General features: G+C 43.1%; 1 protein-coding gene across 5 annotated transcripts in view; it reads left to right on the top strand.

The window, feature by feature from the left end:
• adamtsl3 (ADAMTS-like 3) overlaps positions 1-20,808 on the top strand; it is a 723,872-nt gene that overhangs the window by 487,436 nt on the left and 215,628 nt on the right. For all 5 annotated transcript variants that reach the window (XR_010969700.1, XR_010969699.1, XM_068017734.1 and 2 more), the window contains exons 10-11: positions 18,121-18,232; positions 19,042-19,180. Coding sequence is in view for 3 of the 5 variants with exons in the window: in XM_068017734.1 (XP_067873835.1) it covers positions 18,121-18,232; positions 19,042-19,180 (251 nt within the window). In the remaining 2 variants the exon portion in view is untranslated. The remainder of the gene's footprint in view (positions 1-18,120; positions 18,233-19,041; positions 19,181-20,808) is intronic.

Raw genomic sequence — 20,808 nt, 5'->3', positions numbered from 1 at the left:
GCATATTTGTCACCCACTCTGCCTCTTCCTATTTCTCTAAGGCTCGCATTCTCTCTATCTTCACTCTCAAGTATGTCCCTCATTCTTTCTGTATGCCTCTCACACACTTTCTCTCCCTCGGTGTCTTTTTTTTCCTCACTCATTTCCTTTCACTTCATTGGAACAAGACTTGAGATTCTGATCCTCAGGTAGCCAAAGAAATGTAGGAGGGAGGGAGCTGATGGGAAGGAGGGGAAACCATGAGCTGGGGTAAGATGCATTTGGCTCTGGGTTGAAAGCCATTTTTGTCGCCTTCATAAGAACATAAGCAATAGGAGCAGGGGAAGGTCATTCAGCCCTTCAAGCCTGCTCCGCCCTTCAGTGAGATCATGGCTGATTATCTACCACAACTCCACCTTTCCGCATGATCTACGTATACCCCGGTCTGTTAGTATCCAAAGATCTGTCACTCTCTGTCATGCTGCATCTGGAGTTTTAGCCTGTATTAGCACTATCCCAACTGCGAGCTGCTGGAACATCCATGTCAGGTAACTTTGGGCCTGGGCTGGATAGGAATGAAAGGGAGATGTGTGACTCAGGCTTATCTAGGATAGGAGATAGGAGTGAAACCCTGGGGCTGGTCAGGACTTAGGAACTGGACCCTGGTGGGAGGGATGCAGGACGTGGGGACATAATTTATAATTTTATTATTGATTAATCACTTACAGCATAGTAATGGATGGAAATACTCATTTGTTCTGTGAGAATTATGCAGATAAACTCAGTTTAAAATTGTTAATGGACAACATCTGAAAGAGTTGCCACAAGTTTCAGTAACATTAAACAAACTGGACAGTAAGCTCTCTGAACATCTTTCAACTATAGCAGTATTTATTCTTTCCTAAAAACCATGACAGGTGGAATTCTGCAGTCACTTAGTTTCCAGACACAAAGGACAGACAACGCAATGTTTTTTGAACAATATAGATAATATGCCGATGTAGATGACTGCTACATTTAAAATATATTAAGACAAACTATAATTTGAACTGAAGTGAGCTCTCAAATCCCAGACGCTGATCGTTTCATTTGGCAGCTGCAACAAGCAGAATACTTGCATAAGAATGATGACTGCATTCTTTGGACTTCTTTCAAAGTTTCCTGTAATTCTGTTCTCAATGTACCTGAATAGTTGACCTCAAAGAACAGCTAAGGCTTGGCCATGGGCTTTGTTGGAACTTTGTCCGAACCAAAGGCAGGTCTTAATTAAATTTTTCAAATCACTCAATATGCCCACAATAGAAAAACAAATTGGCCTCAATATTCCTCTCCCTGGTTGGCCCAGTTTCAGAAAAGACTCAGCATGCCTGAAATATGTTGCAACTGTTGCCTGCCAGAGCCTCAGAGTGCCTGCATTTGGTGGGTTAGGTCATTTTCATAGTCTGGTTGCAACCCCATTGCAGGCCTGTCTTCAGATATGGCCTTGAGGCTAAAAATGGGGCAGCTGCAGATTGCAGAGGCTGTAGCACCAGGACTGGCCATTGGTCTAGTGGCCATCTGGATGCCATTGGGAAGCATTTGGGAGGTATAAATAAAGAAAGGTTCTACTTGCCTCCTTGGACCTTCCTTCCCTTGCTGCGTTGGCTGCCTTAGACCCTCCAATAGGAGATTTGGTTGCATGCGAAAGGAACATTCCTGCCTGCCTGGATCTGACAACTGCTGCATTTCCTCTCCATAGCACCTGGAAATTGAATATTCCACAGGTGCTACAGAAAGAAGTATTTGGGCCACATTGTAAATTGCATTGAAGTAGTTATTTGCAGCAGCCTGGTTAATGACTTCATGGGAAAACTAATGCCAGATTCTTCTGCTGGTAGTCTCACTCATTCTTCCCAATGAACGTGCATTGCCAGTTTTGACTAGATTGGCCAATGAATGAAATACTTCCTGGGGACTTCCATACTTCTTGATGATGCCTTGCAATGAGTCAACTGAAAGGTTACATTGACTACGTCATGGCTCGGTGTTCCAGCAAGATACACTCCCAAGCAAAGGAGGATGAGGACAGTGGACAACAACTACAACAACAAATGGCATTTATATAGTCACGTTAGTGTAGAAAAACATCCCAAGGTCCTTTTCAAAGGCATCATTAACAAATAATCAGAAGGCTTTGTTTTCAACAAGTGTGAGTCATAATTGCTAGTTAGCAACTTTGGACTGCATACCAGAATTTACTTAAGAAGCAGCAACAGATTATGGAATTTTATGCACAGAAAAGACCATTTGGCCCATCAAGCATTTGCCAGCATTCTAAAATCCACTTAATCCTGTTCCCCAGTCAATTTCCCATATTTTTCAAAAAGTTATCCACTTCCCTTTTAAAAATAATTCACAGTACTGCTAGAAGCAATATTTTTAGAAAGCGGTCGCAAGTCCAATCCTTTTGAACTCGACCAGCTCAGCCAATCCTCCACCTAGAGTGCATTCTGTGCCTGTGCTATTCTCAGTGCTTCTTCCAAGGGTTACTCAACATGGCGGAGTACAGATTCACCAGCTGAGGGAGGGTGATAGCTTGCAGAGGGTTTCCATGCCTTTGCATCCTTTGTATATTTCTGGTCCAATAAAGCAATTTGTAAATTGACCCCTGAATACACAAGTGCCAGTTCTATTAAATAGCTTCATATCGTCTGTAAATTAAGTTTTTGTTAAGTTAAACCCTCATTCTCTCATATGAGTTCCATACTTGTGAAGTCACAGGCTAAATAGTTAACACATAACCATCTTCAAGAGTATTAAATGTTACTTAATGGAAACTGTAACTTTTTTATTAACGGTGCAGAAACATGTATTGTAGTCTACTTGGAACACAATTCTGTTATTAATTCTACAAAGATTTCAGCCCATATTTAGGAAAAGTTTTCACAGTGCCAGAACCTGAGCTGTATTTTAAACCACTTACATAGTTCTGACAGCACACCTCAACATTGCCAGCATTACACTGCTTCAGCGTACATCTTCTGTTAACACCTAAACTGCCAAATTAGCATCCAGTTGTCAGTAGTCATTCCATCCTCCACCTCCAGAAGCACCAAGTGCTTGGGAAACATGGGAGGAGTTGGCTGAAATTGGGCAACATCAGCCGGCCCCCACAGTCTTGGATGTGGCTGATTTATGTACAGAGCCCTCCAGCTCATAGCCAAGAGAGGTCAGGGGAACTATAATCTCAGCAGACTATCAGGGAGGCCCCGCAGCCAGACGACATACTTATTTCTTCCACATGGAAATCAATCAGAAGAAGTTGTAGGTTCAGTGTCATATTTGAAACCAAGCACAAACACCATGGGCCAGTCCTGTGCCAAATCAAGCTGCCAACATTCACAATTACATAATAGAGAAAATAAAAGCCCTGCATGTGAAGTTGTGTTTATTTCTTTGTCATTGGTTACAAAAAAGTATAGCAAGATCCCAGAAAAAATATTGAGATAATGATAGACTGTTTAAACAATTGAGTATGAAAGCGTTGGAAAAGGTAGTTTAGCCACAGTTGCTTGGTGGATATAGTTTTCCACTTTAAGAAATAGTGTTGCTGTGGTACTCTTTGGATAAGGTTTGGAATTGGTGCTTGTCTACCAGTCTGGGGGTCATAACATGGCATTTGGGCAAGGTAGGGTGATAGAAAGTACAGCCAGGTGGGGAGAACTCAGTAAGGAACTGTGTGTCTATACCTTTGAGCCAAGTGTCAGTGAAAGCCAGGATGTCAATGCAATTGTCCACAATAATTTGGGGATGGCAAAGGCCTTTTTACTAAGTGAATGGATATTCTGAAGGGAAACATAGAGGAAGGTAAAGTGAATAGGAGAGGGAGGTGGGTTGTTGGAATTAGCCCCGACTGGGCAAGTTGGGTGGGAAGGTCAGCAAGAGAGGAGGATGGGGCAAGGCTGGATTGCATATACTTTAATGCAAGGAGTCTTACTAATAAGGTAGATGAATTGGGAGCATTGATTAGCACATGGGATTATGATATTATTGCTATCACAGAGACATGGCTGAGGGAAGGGCAGTACCGGCAACTCAATATTTCCAGGGTATAGAATCTTCAGGCATGATAGGGGATGGGATAAAAGGGGAGGTGGTATTGCACTGTTGATCAAGGAGTCAATTACTGCAGTAAGGAGGGATGATATCTTAGAAGGTTCCTCAAATGATGCCATATGGGTAGAACTTAAGAACAAAAGGGGGGCAATCACTTGGCTGGGCATGTACTACAGGCCTCCAAACTGTCAGGGAGAGATAGAGGAACAGATATGTAGGCAAATCTCAGAGAGGTGTAAAAATAATAGGGTAATAATAGTAGGGGATTTCAACTTGCCTAATATCAACTGGGATAGGCTTAAAGGGGGAGGAATTCTTAAAATGCATACAGGAGAGCTTTTTTGAGCCAGTACATAGAAAGTCCTACAAGAGAAGGGGTAGTACTGGACCTAATCCGAGGGAATGAAGCTGGACAAGTGGTAGAGGTATCAGTGGGAGAGCATTTCGGGGATAGTGACTGTAACTCTGTAAGATTTAAGGTAGTTATGGAAAAGGACAAAGACGGGCCAGAAATAAAGGTACTGAATTGGGGGAAGGCCGATTTCAATTTGATAAAACAGGATGTGGCTAAAGTGGACTGGGAGCAGCTACTTGGAGGAAAGTCTACATCAGGCCAGTGCGAGGCATTCAAAGAGGAAATAGTGAGAGTTCAGAGCCAACATGTGAAGGGTAGGACCAACAAGTCAGGGAACCCTGGATGACAGGGGATGTACAGTATTGGATCAGGAAAAAAAAGAGGCTCATGGCAGATTCAGAGTGCTGAAAACAGTGGAGGCATTAGAGGAGTATAGAATGTGTAGGGGGGTACTTTAAAAAGTAATTAGGAGAGCGAAGAGGGGACATGAAAAAATATTAGCGGTCAATATAAAGGAAAATCTTAAGGCGTTTTATAAGTATATTGAGGGCAGGAGGATAACCAGGGAAAGAGTAGGGCCCATTGGGGACCAAAGTGGCAATCTGTGTGTGGAGCCGGGGGACATAGGTACGGTTTTAAATGATTATTTTTCATCTGTTTTCACTGTGGAGAATGACGATGTAGGTGTAGAGATCAGGGAGGGGGAATTGCAATATACTTGAACATATTAACATTGAAAGGAAGGAAGTATTAGGTGCTTTAGCAGGCTTAAAAGTGGATAAATCCCCAGGCCCAGATGAGATGTATCCCAGGCTGTTGTGTGAGGCAAGGGAGGTGATTGCAGGGGTACTGACACAAATTTTCAGATCCTCTCTGGCTACGAGAGAAGTGCTAGAGGACTGGAGGACAGCGAATGTGGTACCATTATTCAAGAAGGGTAGTAGGATAGACCAGGTAATTACAGGCCAGTGAGTCTAACATCAGTGGTCGGGAAAGTATTGGAAAAAATTCTGAGGGACAGGATAAATCTCCACTTGGAGAGGCAGGGAATAATCAGGGATAGTCAGCATGGCTTTGTCAGGGGGAGATCATATCTAACTAACTTGACTGAATTTTTCGAGGAGATGACTAGATGTGCAGATGAGGGTAAAGTAGTTGATGTAGTCTACATCGAATTCAGCAAGACTATTGATAAGGTCCCGCATGGGAGATTCTTTAAGAAGGTAAGAGCTCATAGGATCCAGGACAATTTGGCAAATTGGATCCTAAATTGGCTTGGTGGCAGGAAACAGAGGGTAATGGTCGAGGGTTGTTTTTGCGAGTGGGAGCCTGTGACCAGTGGTGTACCACAAGGATTGGTGCTGGGACCCTTGCTATTTGTAGTGTACATTAATGATTTAGACATGAATATGGGAGGTATGATAAGTAAGTTCACAGATGACACGAAAATTGTTGGTGTTGTAAATAGTGAGGAGGAAAGCCTTAGATTACAGGATGGCATAGATGGGCTGGTAAGATGGGCGGAGCAGTGGCAAATTGGAATTTAATCCTGAGAAGTGTGAGGTGATGCATTTTGGGAGGATTAACAAGGCAAGGGAATATACAATGGATGGTAGGACCCTAGGAAGTACAGAGTGTCAGAGGGACCTTGGTGTACTTGTCCATAGATCACTGAAGGCAGCAGCACAGGTAGATAAGGTGGTTAGGAAGGCATATGGGATTCTTGCCTTTATTAGCCGAGGCATAGAATATAAGAGCAGGGAGGTTATGATGGAGCTGTATAAAACGCTAGTTAGGCCACAGCTGGAGTACTGTGTACAGTTCTGGGCGCCACACTATAGGAAGGATGTGATTGCACTGGAGAGGGTGCAGAGGAGATTCACCAGGATTTTGCCTGGGCTGGAGCATTTCTGCTATGAAGAGAGACTGAAAAGGCTAGGGTTGTTTTCCTTAGAACAGGGAAGGCTGACGGGGGACATGATTCAAGTGTACAAAATTATGAGAGGCATTGATAGGTTAGATAGGAAGAGACTTTTCCCTTAGCGGAGGGGTCAACAACCAGGGGGCATAGATTTAAGGTAAGGGGCAGGAGGTTTTGAGGGGATTTGAGGAAAAATGTTTTCACCCAGAGGGTGGTTGGAATCTGGAATACACTGCCTGAAGTGGTGGTAGAGGCAGGAACCCTCACAACATTTAGATGAGCACTTGAAATGCCATAGCATCCAAGGCTACGGGCCAAATGCTGGAAAATGGGACTCGAATAGTTAGGTGCTTGATGGCCAGCACAGACACGATGGGCCGAAGGGCCTGTTTCTGTGCTGTATGACTCTATGACTCTAAGTTGAGGTTGCTGCTTGTATGGAGGTGGCAACAGGTTTCTTGATGGGCCCTTTGAGAATGTCAAGAGAGGCAGGGAGGCTAGCTATGGGCTTTCAACTCATATAGAACACTATTTTGTGTACAGCAGCCCAAGCAGCAACATGGATTTAGTTGATTATCCCTTGGACCCTGGGAAAGCCAGCACACCAGTAGAACTGTGTTGCCCTCGTCCATGGTGAAAGGTATGAAATTGTTGGCCCTGCTGAAGTTTGCAGCTCTGACCTCCTTGGATTGTAAGAGGTTTCTAATGTAGGGATTTTCTGAAACTTGATAAATGACAATGAAAGCGTTTAGAATTACTTCACTGTAAAAATACAGTGGGAGGGTTTGACTGCAATGCTTCTCTGTATATCATTAATCTTAATCACTAGTTTAGTGCTACATATCATGATGCTGCCAGTGCTAAAGAAATAAAATTAAGACCACAGTTTTTAAAGTGTAAATTCTCCACCTTTAAGATTGTTCTTAAAATATATTTTTCAGCAAGATTTTAGTCACCTCTCCTAATCCCACAGTTTCTTCTTACTTCTCTCTCTCCCTAAGGTGCATGGAGACATTTTTCTACATTAGAAGATGCCATATAAATACAAATTATTACTGTTACAATTTCTTCAGAATATTTCTGATCGTACTCTATTTTTGTTGTAAGGCTGCTTCTCTGATTTACTCTTATTGACTTCAATAGGCATATTGCAAAGAATAGAGCAATCTTATCTCAGTTTTAACAGATCTACTAAAAGCACTTCTCCATCCCCCGTTTGGAATGGCCAGATGTACTCCATTGTCTTTTACGATTCTGTGCTTTACTGTGCTCCTTCCTGAGATTGATCTGAACCATATCTTCTACATTCATATATGATGGAAAATGGAATTGTTATGATAGCAACTTACTGTTGCCTCTTTTCTAGCCAATTAATAATCCAATTACAACTTCCTCTTGGATATTGAGGACTTTTCCTACAGCTATAGATGGAATCTCCAAAGTCCATCTCACAGACCTCTGTTTTCCTCCTCTACCTTGCACCAGTTTTAAGTTTGCTTTCCACAAAGCCCCAACGAGTGAACTGACTACATTTCAGATTCAGCTCATTTTAGTGGCCTGGACAAGTATAATTTGGGAGTCAGCAGTTGCTCCAAATTAGGGGATGGAAATTGTGTGACAGTGCAAGCTTTCATGAGCATCATCTTCCAACTGTGAGTTGTGGATAAATGTCACATGCTTAGATTAAATGGCTTACTTTTGAAATTTAATTTTGATTGGCTTTTTTTTGCTGCTGATCCTTCTGTAATGAATGAGTTAAGAAAAAATATCAAGTGTTTCTTTTCCCTGAAGGATATGGGACTATATGGATAGCTTCTTCAGAGAGCTGGTAGTGTTGTGATAGGCCAAATGTGATTCTGTAGCAACTATTGTAGGCTGCAGTGTTACACCAACCACCTCGTTCTCCAAATAATTATTAATTTACCTATCATAGAAATGAATCAAAGCTTGTCTGTGGAGCATCATACTTCAAAAGTAGTCTTTACACTAGGGTCATCTCACCACAGTAAGATAAAAAAAAGTTGTGTTTGGCTCAAAGATGATACTGATAAAAGACCAAGCACTCAAACCATTACTTGTTAAGCAAATGATGTTGGTTTGTAATAACAATAGTTTGTTAAGCTAGGAAAAAGCATGAATTAGCACCAAGAGCTGAAAAATCAAACGAACACCATTTCCATTTCTTATATAGGTAGGAAAGAATTACACATCAGAAAGCAGTAGAAAGCCAGCCAATTAAACTAGATTCAGTCACCATGTTTGTTGCTAAACCAATCTGTTAAATCGTTACAATCCTACAGAAGCCTGCCTACCTGTTAGAACCTTTCAATACTTCACTTGTTTATCTGGACTTTGTTGCTTGATTTCCCTACCTTACCCCCATGCTTAATATTGTGCAATCTCCTCTGATTAAAGTGAGCGCACCAATCACTCCTGTTACTTAAGTACTAAAAGCAAGGAACATGAACCAGAATCCAGCCATAAAATCAACGTTACAAATATCCTGTGCTTATATTTGGAACATAACACCAGTAGGAAATTGCATTAACAGCAATACTGGGACAGTTCGACATGAATAAACTCCAGTGAACTTTCATTCCTTGTTTTTAAATTGGCACCTAAACTTAACGACTTTAAATTTTCTCTCCTGACAGTATCAAGCTATATTTTACTAAGAATAAATCAAATGATGTTGCAAAGTGCTATTAAATTGAAGTTAGCATATGCATATGACGGGATGTAAATATACTTCAGGTTGAACTCTCGGTTGAAGTATGTATGTGGAAGTAAGAAGTAGCATGTTCAAAGTGAAGGGAGGCCCCTACTATGCAACTCTAGTGTAAAGGGAAAGGAGCAGAGAATGTGATTTTAAACCAGATATCCCAAATGTCTGCAGGATGGGTCGGAAATTATTGACTTGCTCAAATCGGTTTGCTCATTCGGAGAGCCGGTGCAGCCACAATGGGCCGAATGGCCTCCTTCTGTTTGTAATAATTCTCTGAATTGGTTACATATGAGTTAAATTTAAAAGTGCAAAGAAAATTAACAGTCACAAAAGCAGTCACACAATTTCTGTGCTGTAAAATCCTGTACTGCCCAGCCTTATGATTAAGTAATATCTGCATTTAAAAAGCTAGTTTGCCCACAGGGTAATCACAGCCTGGAAATTGCTGCTACTCCCTCAATGCTGTTCACCTGTCCATTAACCCCTGATGCTGCAGTATTTTCAGTCCTCTGCAAAGTGTGCAACCTCTTGCCTTTGCACTAGGCTGGACAATGAAGTCTGTGTACTGCTGGCTGGCTGAGCAGTATTTAATTGTCCTAAGCAGCAACTTTTAAAATGCTACATTTTCTCGGGGGAGGGCAGGGGTTGACATTCTGTAAGTTGGGACCTACTTCAAAAAGAACTCTTAATTCTGATGAATCAAGCACCTAAGCTGCTGATCTGGAAAGTATAGGAAAAAAGAGAGAGCTGTAGTATATGGGTAAGGAGGGCTGTCCTGCATGGGTCAGATGGCACTTTCTGCAAAAGCATTTTGTGCTTCAAGATGCCAGTAGTATGCTGAATAAACCTGTGTTTTAGACCTGGCTGTATCTTTGCTCTGCTCCTGGCTGCTGTGAGAGTACAGTTGGCAGGACTGTAAAAGGTAGCCTTGGTCTCTCAAGAGCTATCCTAATGGTCTGCATTATCCTTCAGATAACTTTGCCACAGATGACTCACAATTTAAAGCTCATTGGTACTGTGTAGAAGGTGGGTACTTAAAGAAGGAAGGGACTTACATTTATACAGCATCATTCAAGACCTCAAAACATCCCAAAGCACTTTACAACCAGTGAAGTAATTTTTTAAGTGTTATCACTGTTCTAATTTAGGAAATGTGCCAGCCAATTTGTGCAAAGCATAGTGCCATAAAACAGCACTGAGATAAATTAGCAGATTTTTTTTTTTAGTGATGTTGCTTCAGGGATAACTATTGGCCAGGTCACCAAGGGGATCTCCCCTACTCTTCTTCAAAACAATGCCATGGCATCATTTACATCCACCTGAGAGGACAGACAGGGCATCGTTTAATGTTTCATCTGCAAACCAACACCTCCAAGAGTACAGCACTTCTCAGTACTGCATTTTCCCACAAGATACAGTGATTTTGATCACGGGATGGAGCAGAACCACTCTCTGTTCATGCAGACCATTGTATCATTCCTAAAGGTCTGAACGGCTGTGCAAGAGACATCAATCACCCTCTGTATGTTTTGGAAATTCAGCAGTCCCATGAAATTGGGCAGCCTTATGTTTCTGTTGCTGTTCATTGGGAACATATTAGTCAACTGTTCCACACATTTTTGGACAGCAAACTGGCTAATTCTACTGATGTTCCATGTTCTAACTTGGAAGGAGCTGGGGGCATGAAAACGTAGGGTCACAATCACATGGACAGCTATTGGCAGCTATATTTAAGTTGGCTGCAGGTCTACATGATTCAATTGGTGTGGCTCTCTAACTGCATCCTCGCTGAAAGTGATCCTCCAGAAACTGCTGTCCTCAGACCTGTAAAGGGTTGCCATGCCAAGTGATGCAGACTGTCCCTCTCTGGTGCCATTGACAGAATTTCTCTGCTCCTGCTTATTATCTTCCACTAAATCAAGTGATTGAAAGCTTTTTTTTTCATGTTCTGTGAACATTCCACCTAAAAAAATGGATTGGCTCTGCCATATGAAGTTTCTGATCCCAACATGCACGAACAAACTGAACTGTAACACCTGTTGTGTTTCGATGAGATTAGTGTATCACATGGGCAACTTAAAAAGATGATGGCCCAGATTTTGCGGTCGTAATGACAGCGAAGAAGTTGGTGTTCACTGTCATTACATCTCTGAAATTGACAGCAACTTCTGGTGTCTGCACATGCACAGTTAAATGCAGAAATCCAGAAGCTGCTGTCAGTGATTCTCCGCTGCTCCATAAGGTGCGTTGAAGTCCCCACAGACTGCAATCAATTAGACATCACTGAACTGATGAGAACCTGCCCTTTTACACTATTGGTCTCACTGGAACAAATATTAGAAAAGTTACGCATTAATGAATGAGGTGAAACTGGGTTTTTAACGGCATACCAAGGCCATAATTAGTGATGAACAACCTCTTTGGCCCTGAAAAAATTATTTTATATTTGCGTTCCACAGGGCTTAGTGTTGGGTCTCTTGCTGTTTGTGGTATATATTAATGATTTGGACTTAAATGTGGGAGGCATGATTGGGAAATTTGCTGATGACACAAAAATTGGCCGTGTGGTTGATAGTGAAGAAGATGGCTGGAGACTCCAGAATGATACCAATGGTTCGGTTAAGTGGGCAGAAAAGTGGCAAATGGAATTCAATCCAGAGAAGTGTGAGGTAATGCATTTGGGGAGGGCAAACAAAGCGAGGGAATACACAATAAACAGGAGGATATTGAGAGGGGTAGAAGAAGTGAGAAACCTTGGAGTGCATGTCCACAGGTCCCTGAAGGTGGCAGAACAGGTAGATAGAGTGGTGACGAAGGCATATGGAATGCTTTCCTTTATTGTCCGAGGTATAGAATACAAAAGCAGGGATATAATTCTGGAACTATATAAAACTCTGGTTAGGCCACAGTTGAAGTATTGCGTACAGTTCTGGTCACCACATTACAGGAAGGACATAATTGCTCTGGAGAGAGTACAGAGGAGATTTACAAGAATGTTCCATCAGGATTGAAAGTTGCAGCTTTGAGGAAAGATTGGATTGGCTAGGGTTGTTTTCCTTAGAACAGAGGAGGCTGAGGGGTGACTTAATTGAGGTGTACAAAATTATGAGGTGCCTAGATATAGTAGACCCGAGGAAAACGTTTTCACCCAGAGGGTGGTGAGTGTCTGGAATTCACTGCCGGGAATGGTGATGGAGGCAGAAACCCTCAACTCATTTAAAAGGTACCTGGACATGCACCTGAGGTGCTGTAACCTGCAAGGCTACGGACCAGGTGCTGGAAGGTGGGAATTAAATGGGTGGCTAGTTTTTCGGCCGGTGCTGACGCGATGGGCTGAATGGCCTCCTTCTGCGTTGTAATTTTTCTACGGTTCTTGGAATTTCAAATTTCTCTACTACGGTAAACATCCAAAATTTTGTATTTATTTTAAAGTTTATGATATTTCACCTTCTAGTTAATCCCATGTGTATGATCCAATCATTTATTTTGCTCCCTTTAGAATGATATTTAAAAATAAAGGATAGTCAATGCATTTTACTTCTTGGTTTGCTCTCTGTGAGAATACTTAATGACATTGGCTGTTTACCCTGCTTAATGACGTCACTGTTGCTGCGCACCTCGAGATCCTCTTGACTTGTCACCAGATTCCAACTACCTTCGGGAAAAGGGAAACCCATGCCAGAGAGTGGTTGAACTTTGTAGGCCGCTTTTTTGAGGTCAACAACAAGCACCGTTGCTTCACCACTGATGCAAAATTGGGCCTTAAACAACTCAAAAAGATGTTAACTTTGCAGACTGCACCCTAGAGTACTTCTAGCATTCCCCCAATTGGCATACCAAAGAATGATAGCACAAGAAATATAAGACTGGCAGAAAGCTGGCAAACCTCAGGTTCCCCTGATGCTGCTTGCCAGTATTACTGATAACTGCTGCCGAACACTTTAGGCCGATTACAGTTTTTAGGTTCCAATATGAAAAAAGTGAGAAACGTGAGAATATAAATGATTATAGGGTAGAACTAAGCAGGAAAGCTGATTACTAATTAGATTGGGATTTCCTGCACAATCCTGTCTGAAATGGCATAAGATAATAGGGGAAAATCAGGTAGTATGGTGTTCCTGTTCTGACCTCTATTTCCCATCCCTCCTAGGTATCCTTTCCTGACCCACCATTTGTAAATTACAGTGAGGAGCCAGAGCCTGGCAAGTCATCCCATTTCCCAGCCTTCAATTAATGAATCCTTTGACCCCAGAGGGATTTCTGCCATATACTGATGGGCTGGCAAGGTGTGTTGTCGGTCGAGATTACTGTTGGAGATGCCTCACTCTCAGTCTCTGGTCATGACAATGCCATTCCCCTAAGACAGGGGTTTTTGTGGATGCCGTCAATTTATTCCACAGAAGTAAACAACTTTTCTAATATAAAAGCAAAATACTGCGGATGCTGGAAATCTGAAACAAAAACAAGAAATGCTGGATTCACTCAGCAGGTCTGGCAGCATCTGTGGAAAGAGAAGCAGAGTTAACGTTTCGGGTCAGTGACCCTTCTTCGGAACTGACAAATATTAGAAAAGTCACAGATTATAAACAAGTGAGGTGGGGGTTGGGCAAGAGATAACAAAGGAGAAGGTGCAGATTGGACCAGGCCACATAGCTGACCAAAAGGTCACGGAGCAAAGGCAAACAATATGTTAATGGTGTGTTGAAAGACAAAGCATTAGTACAGATTAGGTGTGAATATACTGAATATTGAACATCAGCAAGTGCAAACCTGAAGAAAAACAACCTGAAAAAAACAGTGGGTAAGCAAACTGAACAAACTAAGATGAAATGAAATAAATGCAAAAAAAGATTGTAAAAAATGTAAAAAGGAATGCAAAAAAAAGGAAGAAAAAATAACTAAAAATGACTAAAAATGAAAGTAAAGTGGGGGGCTGTCATGCTCTGAAATTATTGAACTCAATGTTCAGTCCGGCAGGCTGTAGTGTGCCTAATCAGTAGATGAGATGCTGTTCCTCGAGCTTGCGTTGATGTTCACTGGAACACTGCAGCAATCCCAGGACAGAGATGTGAGCATGAGAGCAGGGGGGAGTGTTGAAATGGCAAGCAACCGGAAGCTCAGGGTCCTGCTTGCGGACTGAGCGGAGATGTTCCGCAAAGCGGTCACCCAGTCTGCGCTTGGTCTCCCCAATGTAGAGGAGACCACACTGTGAGCAGCGAATACAGTATACTACATTGAAAGAAGTACAAGTAAATCGCTGCTTCACCTGAAAGGAGTGTTTGGGGCCTGGGATAGTGAGGAGAGAGGAGGTAAATGGGCAGGTATTACACCTCCTGCGATTGCAAGGGAAGGTGCCCTGGGACGGGGACGAGGTGGTGGGGGTAATGGAGGAGTGGACCAGGGTGTCGCGGAGGGAACGATCCCTTCGGAATGCTGACAGGGGAAGGGAGGGGAAGATGCGACTGGTAGTGGCATCACGCTGGAGGTGGCGAAAATGGCGGAGGATGATCCTTTGGATATGGAGGCTGGTGGGATGAAAAGTGAGGACAAGGGGAACCCTGTCACGGTTCTGGGAGGGAGGGGAAGGGGTGAGGGTAGAGGTGCGGGGAATGGGTCGGACACGGTTGAGGGCCCTGTCAACCACAGTGGGGGGAAATCCTCGGTTGAGGAAAAAGGAGGTCATATCAGAAGCACCGTCATGGAAGGTGGCATCATCAGAGCAGATGCGTCGGAGACGGAGAAACTGGGAGAATGGAATGGAGTCCTTACAGGAGGTAGGGTGTGAAGAAGTGTAGTCGAGGTAGCTGTGGGAGTCAGTGGGCTTATAATGGATATTGGTAGACAACCTATCCCCAGAGATGGAGACAGAGAAGTCGAGGAAGGGAAGGGAAGTGTCAGAGATGGACCATGTAAAGGTGAGAGAAGGGTGGAAATTGGAAGCAAAGTTGATAAAGTTTTCTAGTTCGGGGCGGGAGCAGGAAACGGCACCGATACAGTCATCAATGTACCGGAAAAAGAGTTGGGGGAGGGGGCCTGAGTAGGACTGGAACAAAGAATGCTTGACATATCCCACAAAAAGACAGGCATAACTAGGACCCATGCGGGTACCCATAGCGACACCTTTTACTTGAAGGAAGTGCGTGGAGTTGAAGGAGAAGTTGTTCAATGTGAGAACAAGTTCAGCCAGGCGGAGGAGGGTGGTGGTGGATGGGGACTGGTTGGGCCTCTGTTCCAGGAAGAAGCGGAGAGCCCTCAAACCATCCTGGTGGGGGATGGAGGTGTAGAGCGATTGGACGTCCATAGTGAAGAGGAGGCGGTTGGGACCAGGAAACTGGAAATTGTCAAAATGACGTAGGGCGTAGCGACTGGTAGTGGCATCACGCTGGAGGTGGCGAAAATGGCGGAGGATGATCCTTTGGATATGGAGGCTGGTGTGCGACTGGTAGTGGCATCACGCTGGAGGTGGCGAAAATGGCGGAGGATGATCCTTTGGATATGGAGGCTGGTGTGCGACTGGTAGTGGCATCAACTTTTGATGGCATTTCCTCCATCAAGGGTCCCACCACCCTACTCCGGTTGCCCGAGTTACCCAGGCTGTTTGCCACTGCCCAGGGCTCAGTGGAGGCATTTGCTGGCTGTACTGACTTACCATATAGCATGTTTTAGCCCGACAATAGCAGAAAGACACCATGTTATCCTGAAGAAGAAGATGAAGAGATGGCATAATATCACACCTAGGAACCACATGGGCGAGAACAGCAAGGAATAGAGATAAATGAAAAAGGCATAAGGAGGGATCCATCCTACAGTGGATGAACACAGCCTAAATGATGATGATGATGATTGACCCCAGAGACCATGAGAAGAGGGGTGGCAGTAGTCCTTCAGACAACAGCAGAAACCCATCTGATTTCCCTTTTGGAAGGAGATCATCCATTAGTTGTCACTGTTTCCTTCCAGAAGGTGTCACACATCGTTACTTTCTTGGGCCTCATTCAAATCCAATATCTAAGGCTGACAAGTTCCTCTTGAATGTTCAAGGCTCTTCTGTCCAGTTGAACTGGTCCCACCTCTCCATGGGCTGCAACGATAGTTCTGCTGCACCACCGCCAGCACTTTTCTCCATGGCAGTGAAGGACACCCCCTAATTGCCAGGGATACCACCCTGCACAACGAATGATCCCGACACTAGGAAACGGGTTGGGGCCATGGCAGGGATGGGATGGTGGGCAAAATCCCTTCCGCGAGCCTCCTGTTGCGGATTAAGGAAAATCCAGTTTATTATTTCTGCAAATCGCACTCATTCGTGAATGAAAATTGGTAAAGCAAAATCCCTTAACTATCTCTGGTGACCTCACAAAAAATAATACCACATCTAATGTTAAGTAGCAGTCATTTTTGCTTGTCAGAGTTGCATGTTTAGAATACTTGTTAAGACATTTACGAAACACCCAGGCTGAGCTGTGTGTAACTTGCATCTTAAATCCGCCACAGAAAAATATAAATGAAAGACAGCTTGGTGTAAAAAAAAAAGAAAAAGAGAAAATGCTAGAAATACTCAGCATCTGTGAAGAGAGAAACAATGTTAACATTTAAGGTTGATAACTTTTTGTCAGAACTAAACTTAAGGCTTCTGTATGGAGACAATGTTTGGACAACGGAAACTAAATTTCGTGGCCAAGAGATTTTGCTTTGGTTGCAATCAGCAATCCAGGAGCAAATTGCACTCAAAATTGCACTAGTTTTTAAAGAGGTTTTTTTGGCTCAGGGTTCCACTCAAACTCATTTGCATATCAATACCTAGAATCTGGCATTAACTAGTGCAATCAGGAAGCTGATGTAAAATTGCCTTTTAAAAAAAGTTCCTTGATATATTTAAGAATGATGCAGTTTTATTAATATGGCTGACAGTCGGCTGATCACAAAAAATAAGTATTTTTAATCGTGTCTTGACCACAACCTGTGAGTAACCCGATTTAAAATAACTGAAAATAACCTTTAAAAAAAAGAACCATTTACTTATTATGTTGTTGTATAGTAATCAGTTTATTAGTGAATTTAAAAATATATATAAAAGCTTTTAAAATATGTTTATTGTTTCCTTGCACCTAAATAAAAGAGCACTTAATTTTAAGAGCTCCTTTGATGGGACTCTAATGGGCATAGTTAGCGAAATCTTCCAGTTGTGATTAATTCAATCTGGGGACGTGACCAATTCTGTGGGTGGGGCCACCTTCACAATGTTTTTTAAACTAGCATCAAAAAATTGCAGAAACTCGATTTGGACATAATTTGTGTTTGAAATTCCTCAATCCTTTTTGCTGGTTTGGGCCATTTTGGGCAAATTATGGTGAAGGAAGCCAGCGCAAATGTCGTGGAAACTCCAGGCCAGTGGTTTTATATACCAACTCCTCTACCTCAGAATTCCCAACCACTAACTCAGATGAATCATTAGGTTATTCTTTGCCTATCTAAGGCCCTCTGTCAATATCTGACACAGTTTGAATGAGCAAGCATAGTTAATCAACATATTCTTCATCAAAGCTTTTTGTCTTGCACTCATCAGGACAATTCGCAAGAATACCAATGTAAAGGAAGCAACAATTTTTTACTGTATGAGAAGAGTGCTGATTGGTTGCCAAGTGGACTCTGATTGGTAGAGGCACTGCCATGAAGGATGCACAGGCTGTTTCAGCTAAACAAAACAAGTGAAAGCCATTTGCTGGTTCATTCCTCAGGGCAATGTCTTGACCAATCAGAGTCAAGTTGCCTGGTATAAATTTCAAACAAAGCTTGGCAGTTAACTGTCATTCATCATAAACTGGTGCATTCTCCATGGCAATGCCTCTACCAATCAGAGTCCACTTGCTAACCAATCAACACTTTCTTCTCATACAGCATAATTTTGTTGCTTCCCTTACATTGGTATTCTAGTGAATTGTCCTGAAGAGTGCAAAACAAAAAGTTTCGACAATATGTCTCTATTTTCAGCAATACTCAAGTTCTGTACTACCAAACGACTATTTTCTTCATCCTTTGTTACAGACTAGGTACGTTTCTTCGAGGGACAGTATAGTCCAATTCATGTTCTATCAACCAATCAGCCACCAGTGGAGAGAAACCGATTTCTATCCATGTACTGCGACTTGTGGGGGAGGTAACAAATCATTTCAGAAGTCCTGTGTGTTTTTATATATTGACTTTTTTTTTAAATGGAGCCTATCTTCAAACCTTTAATATTAAGGATAAGTACATTTGTGTCCAAAACATTTTTGTTCTTCCTTTCCCCAGTTTTTGCCCCTCTCTCCTGTTGAAAGTGTTGACTCTTTGGTGCTCGGCCCCTAGCAACTCATTCAAGTGGCCCTTCATGTCTGTGTTTGGCAGTAAATATCAGCGGACTGACCATGGGGGGTGGGGGTGTTGGGGGGGGGGGGGGGGGTGGGGGTGGTGGAGAGAACACATTGGGTGGCAATTTTAACCTAACCAGCCCATTGGGAAACCTCCAGGATTCGATGCAACACTGGGTTTACACCCTGGCTGATTTTGCTGTCCAATGAATTCAGTTTCAAGACCAGGAAGTTAGATCAAAATTGCCCCTACTGTAGCCAAACCTGATGGAGGCTCACACAGACTTCCAGCAACAGTGATTAGATAGTGATCAGGAATGGGAGATCTAGCAGATTTTCCCCTTCCTAACCAAGGTTCTATTGGTGCAATTGTGGTATCTTACCATTGCAGTTGAGATCAGCTAACTCCGTGTGATTGGTTGATTGTATCTAGGAACTTTCTGCAGAATCTGGGGCTGTTTTTGTCCTTATGACTCAACCACCTTAACAATCTTTGCCAAGGCGGGGGTGGGGTTAAGGGGAAGCCCCCTATTTAAAAATGTATCACAAACGTTAGTTTACAGCCAGTATCCATATGAGGTGTCTCATTTACCAATTATTTTTATCCATCTCTTTTTAGGTTATCAGCTTAGCTCTGCAGAGTGTGTGGATATACGTTCTGGTCGTGTTGTTCCTGAGCATTCCTGCAATTACTATCCAGAAAATAAAAAACCCAAGCCCAAACTACAAGAGTGCAATATGGATGATTGTCCTTCCAGGTGTGTTTACGTAGAACGACAGAAATGGTGAGGATTCACTGTGCAGAGTTTTGCAAGCCGTGAGCGTAGCTTGGAATCAGGGCTGTGACTTTGTGTAATGTTGATTCTGCACCCCTGCTCACAGCTAGAAAAGGCTCGATGTCAGTATTGGATCCTCATGATTTCTGCTCTGTACTGACTTTTATCGCCTGCCAGCAAGGAAATTAACTTCTTTAATTGTTAGAGACAGTTTAAAATGCAAGAGGTTAGAATGAAGACCATGGAACAAGTAGGAGAGATGCTGAATAATTAGATTTATAAATCTGAAATAAAGTACAGGAACACAACATGTAAAATAAATCAAAATTCTGCAGATCTAAGCTAGCTTTTATAATGGCACCATTTTAGTTCAGAGTCCAGGAGACTGGCGCCTAGTGTATAAACTACTAAATCAGACTCCTTTAAAAATGTCTCACCACAAAATAAAACACTGCATGAGTCTGCCATCAGTATAAGGGGTTTTTAGTTGTGTGAATGCAAGGAGATGCCCCACTGACACCGGTCTCATGGAATCCCATCTTAAGCCAGTGCCAACAGAAAAATGGCACAGATCAAGCTACCAGCAGTAAGAAGTTCCTTTATCGCTGTGGCTCCTTATCCCACCCTCTTTAACAGCACCATAAACATGAAAAAGGCTTCAATGGGACATATGCCAGTCAGAGTAAGTGATATGCAGCTTCTATGTAAGGATGGAAAAGCACCAGGCTTATTCTGCTCTGTTTATGAGGATCTATAAAATCTGAGCCTTTCATGAATATGTAAGCATATACTTTGGTGTGGGGGATGTGCAGGAGGGGTGGGTGGGGGTGGGGGCAGAAGGGACTTGGCAAAGGGACCGTAATTTAAATATTCAAATAAATTAACTCACCTGCATTAATGAAGTTCCCATCGCCTCCTGAAGCGTCGCCACAATCCTCAACCTAGTGGCCGGCACTGCCGCGCCTTCACATCCCCGTCCCAGAAACATGGCGCAACACCTGTGGGGACGGGGGAGGAGGTAAGTTTCTCAGTGTGGGAGGGGGGAGCGGGGCCAAATTCTTTGGATTGGTGGGGGAATGGCAGGAAGGGGTTGGGGGTTGAAGTTATTAAAGGTCGGGATCTGCAAAAAGCTTTTTGTAGTGGTGGGGGGGGGGGACATGTCCAATTTATTAATCGATTCTTCCTTGGGGGTGTGGGTGAAGGGAGTGAAAATGTGATACCGTGTTTAACTGCACTTTTCCACATTCTTTGACTTTAAAAATGCGAATGTACCTAAAGGGCTTGAAGCCCTTTATAAATGGTGCCAACGCCTGCGCAGTGGCGCCAGACACTGTTACCGGGTATGGCTGGTCCATCCCTCCATGTCATCGGGGGGGGGGGGGGGGGGTGTGGGCGGTGGTGGTCCGCCCTGGCCATGCTAATGAACTGCCGCGTATAAGATTGCGGTTGCTCTGCGAAGTAAAGCCCGCGTGTGCGGGCTGCCATCTTTTACGGCCGCTGCCGTACTCGCCAGCAGCAGCAACATAAAATCCAGCCCTTTGCTGTACAAGTTGATGATATACATCCATCCATTTAAGTTTAGTGATTTCCTTTCTCTCCAGCATTTGTTT

This window comes from Heterodontus francisci, chromosome 38 (assembly GCF_036365525.1).
Source record: "Heterodontus francisci isolate sHetFra1 chromosome 38, sHetFra1.hap1, whole genome shotgun sequence".
Taxonomy (NCBI): domain Eukaryota; kingdom Metazoa; phylum Chordata; class Chondrichthyes; order Heterodontiformes; family Heterodontidae; genus Heterodontus; species Heterodontus francisci.
Note: the sequence above shows the minus strand (reverse complement) of the source record. Positions and strands in the feature narration are given on the sequence as shown.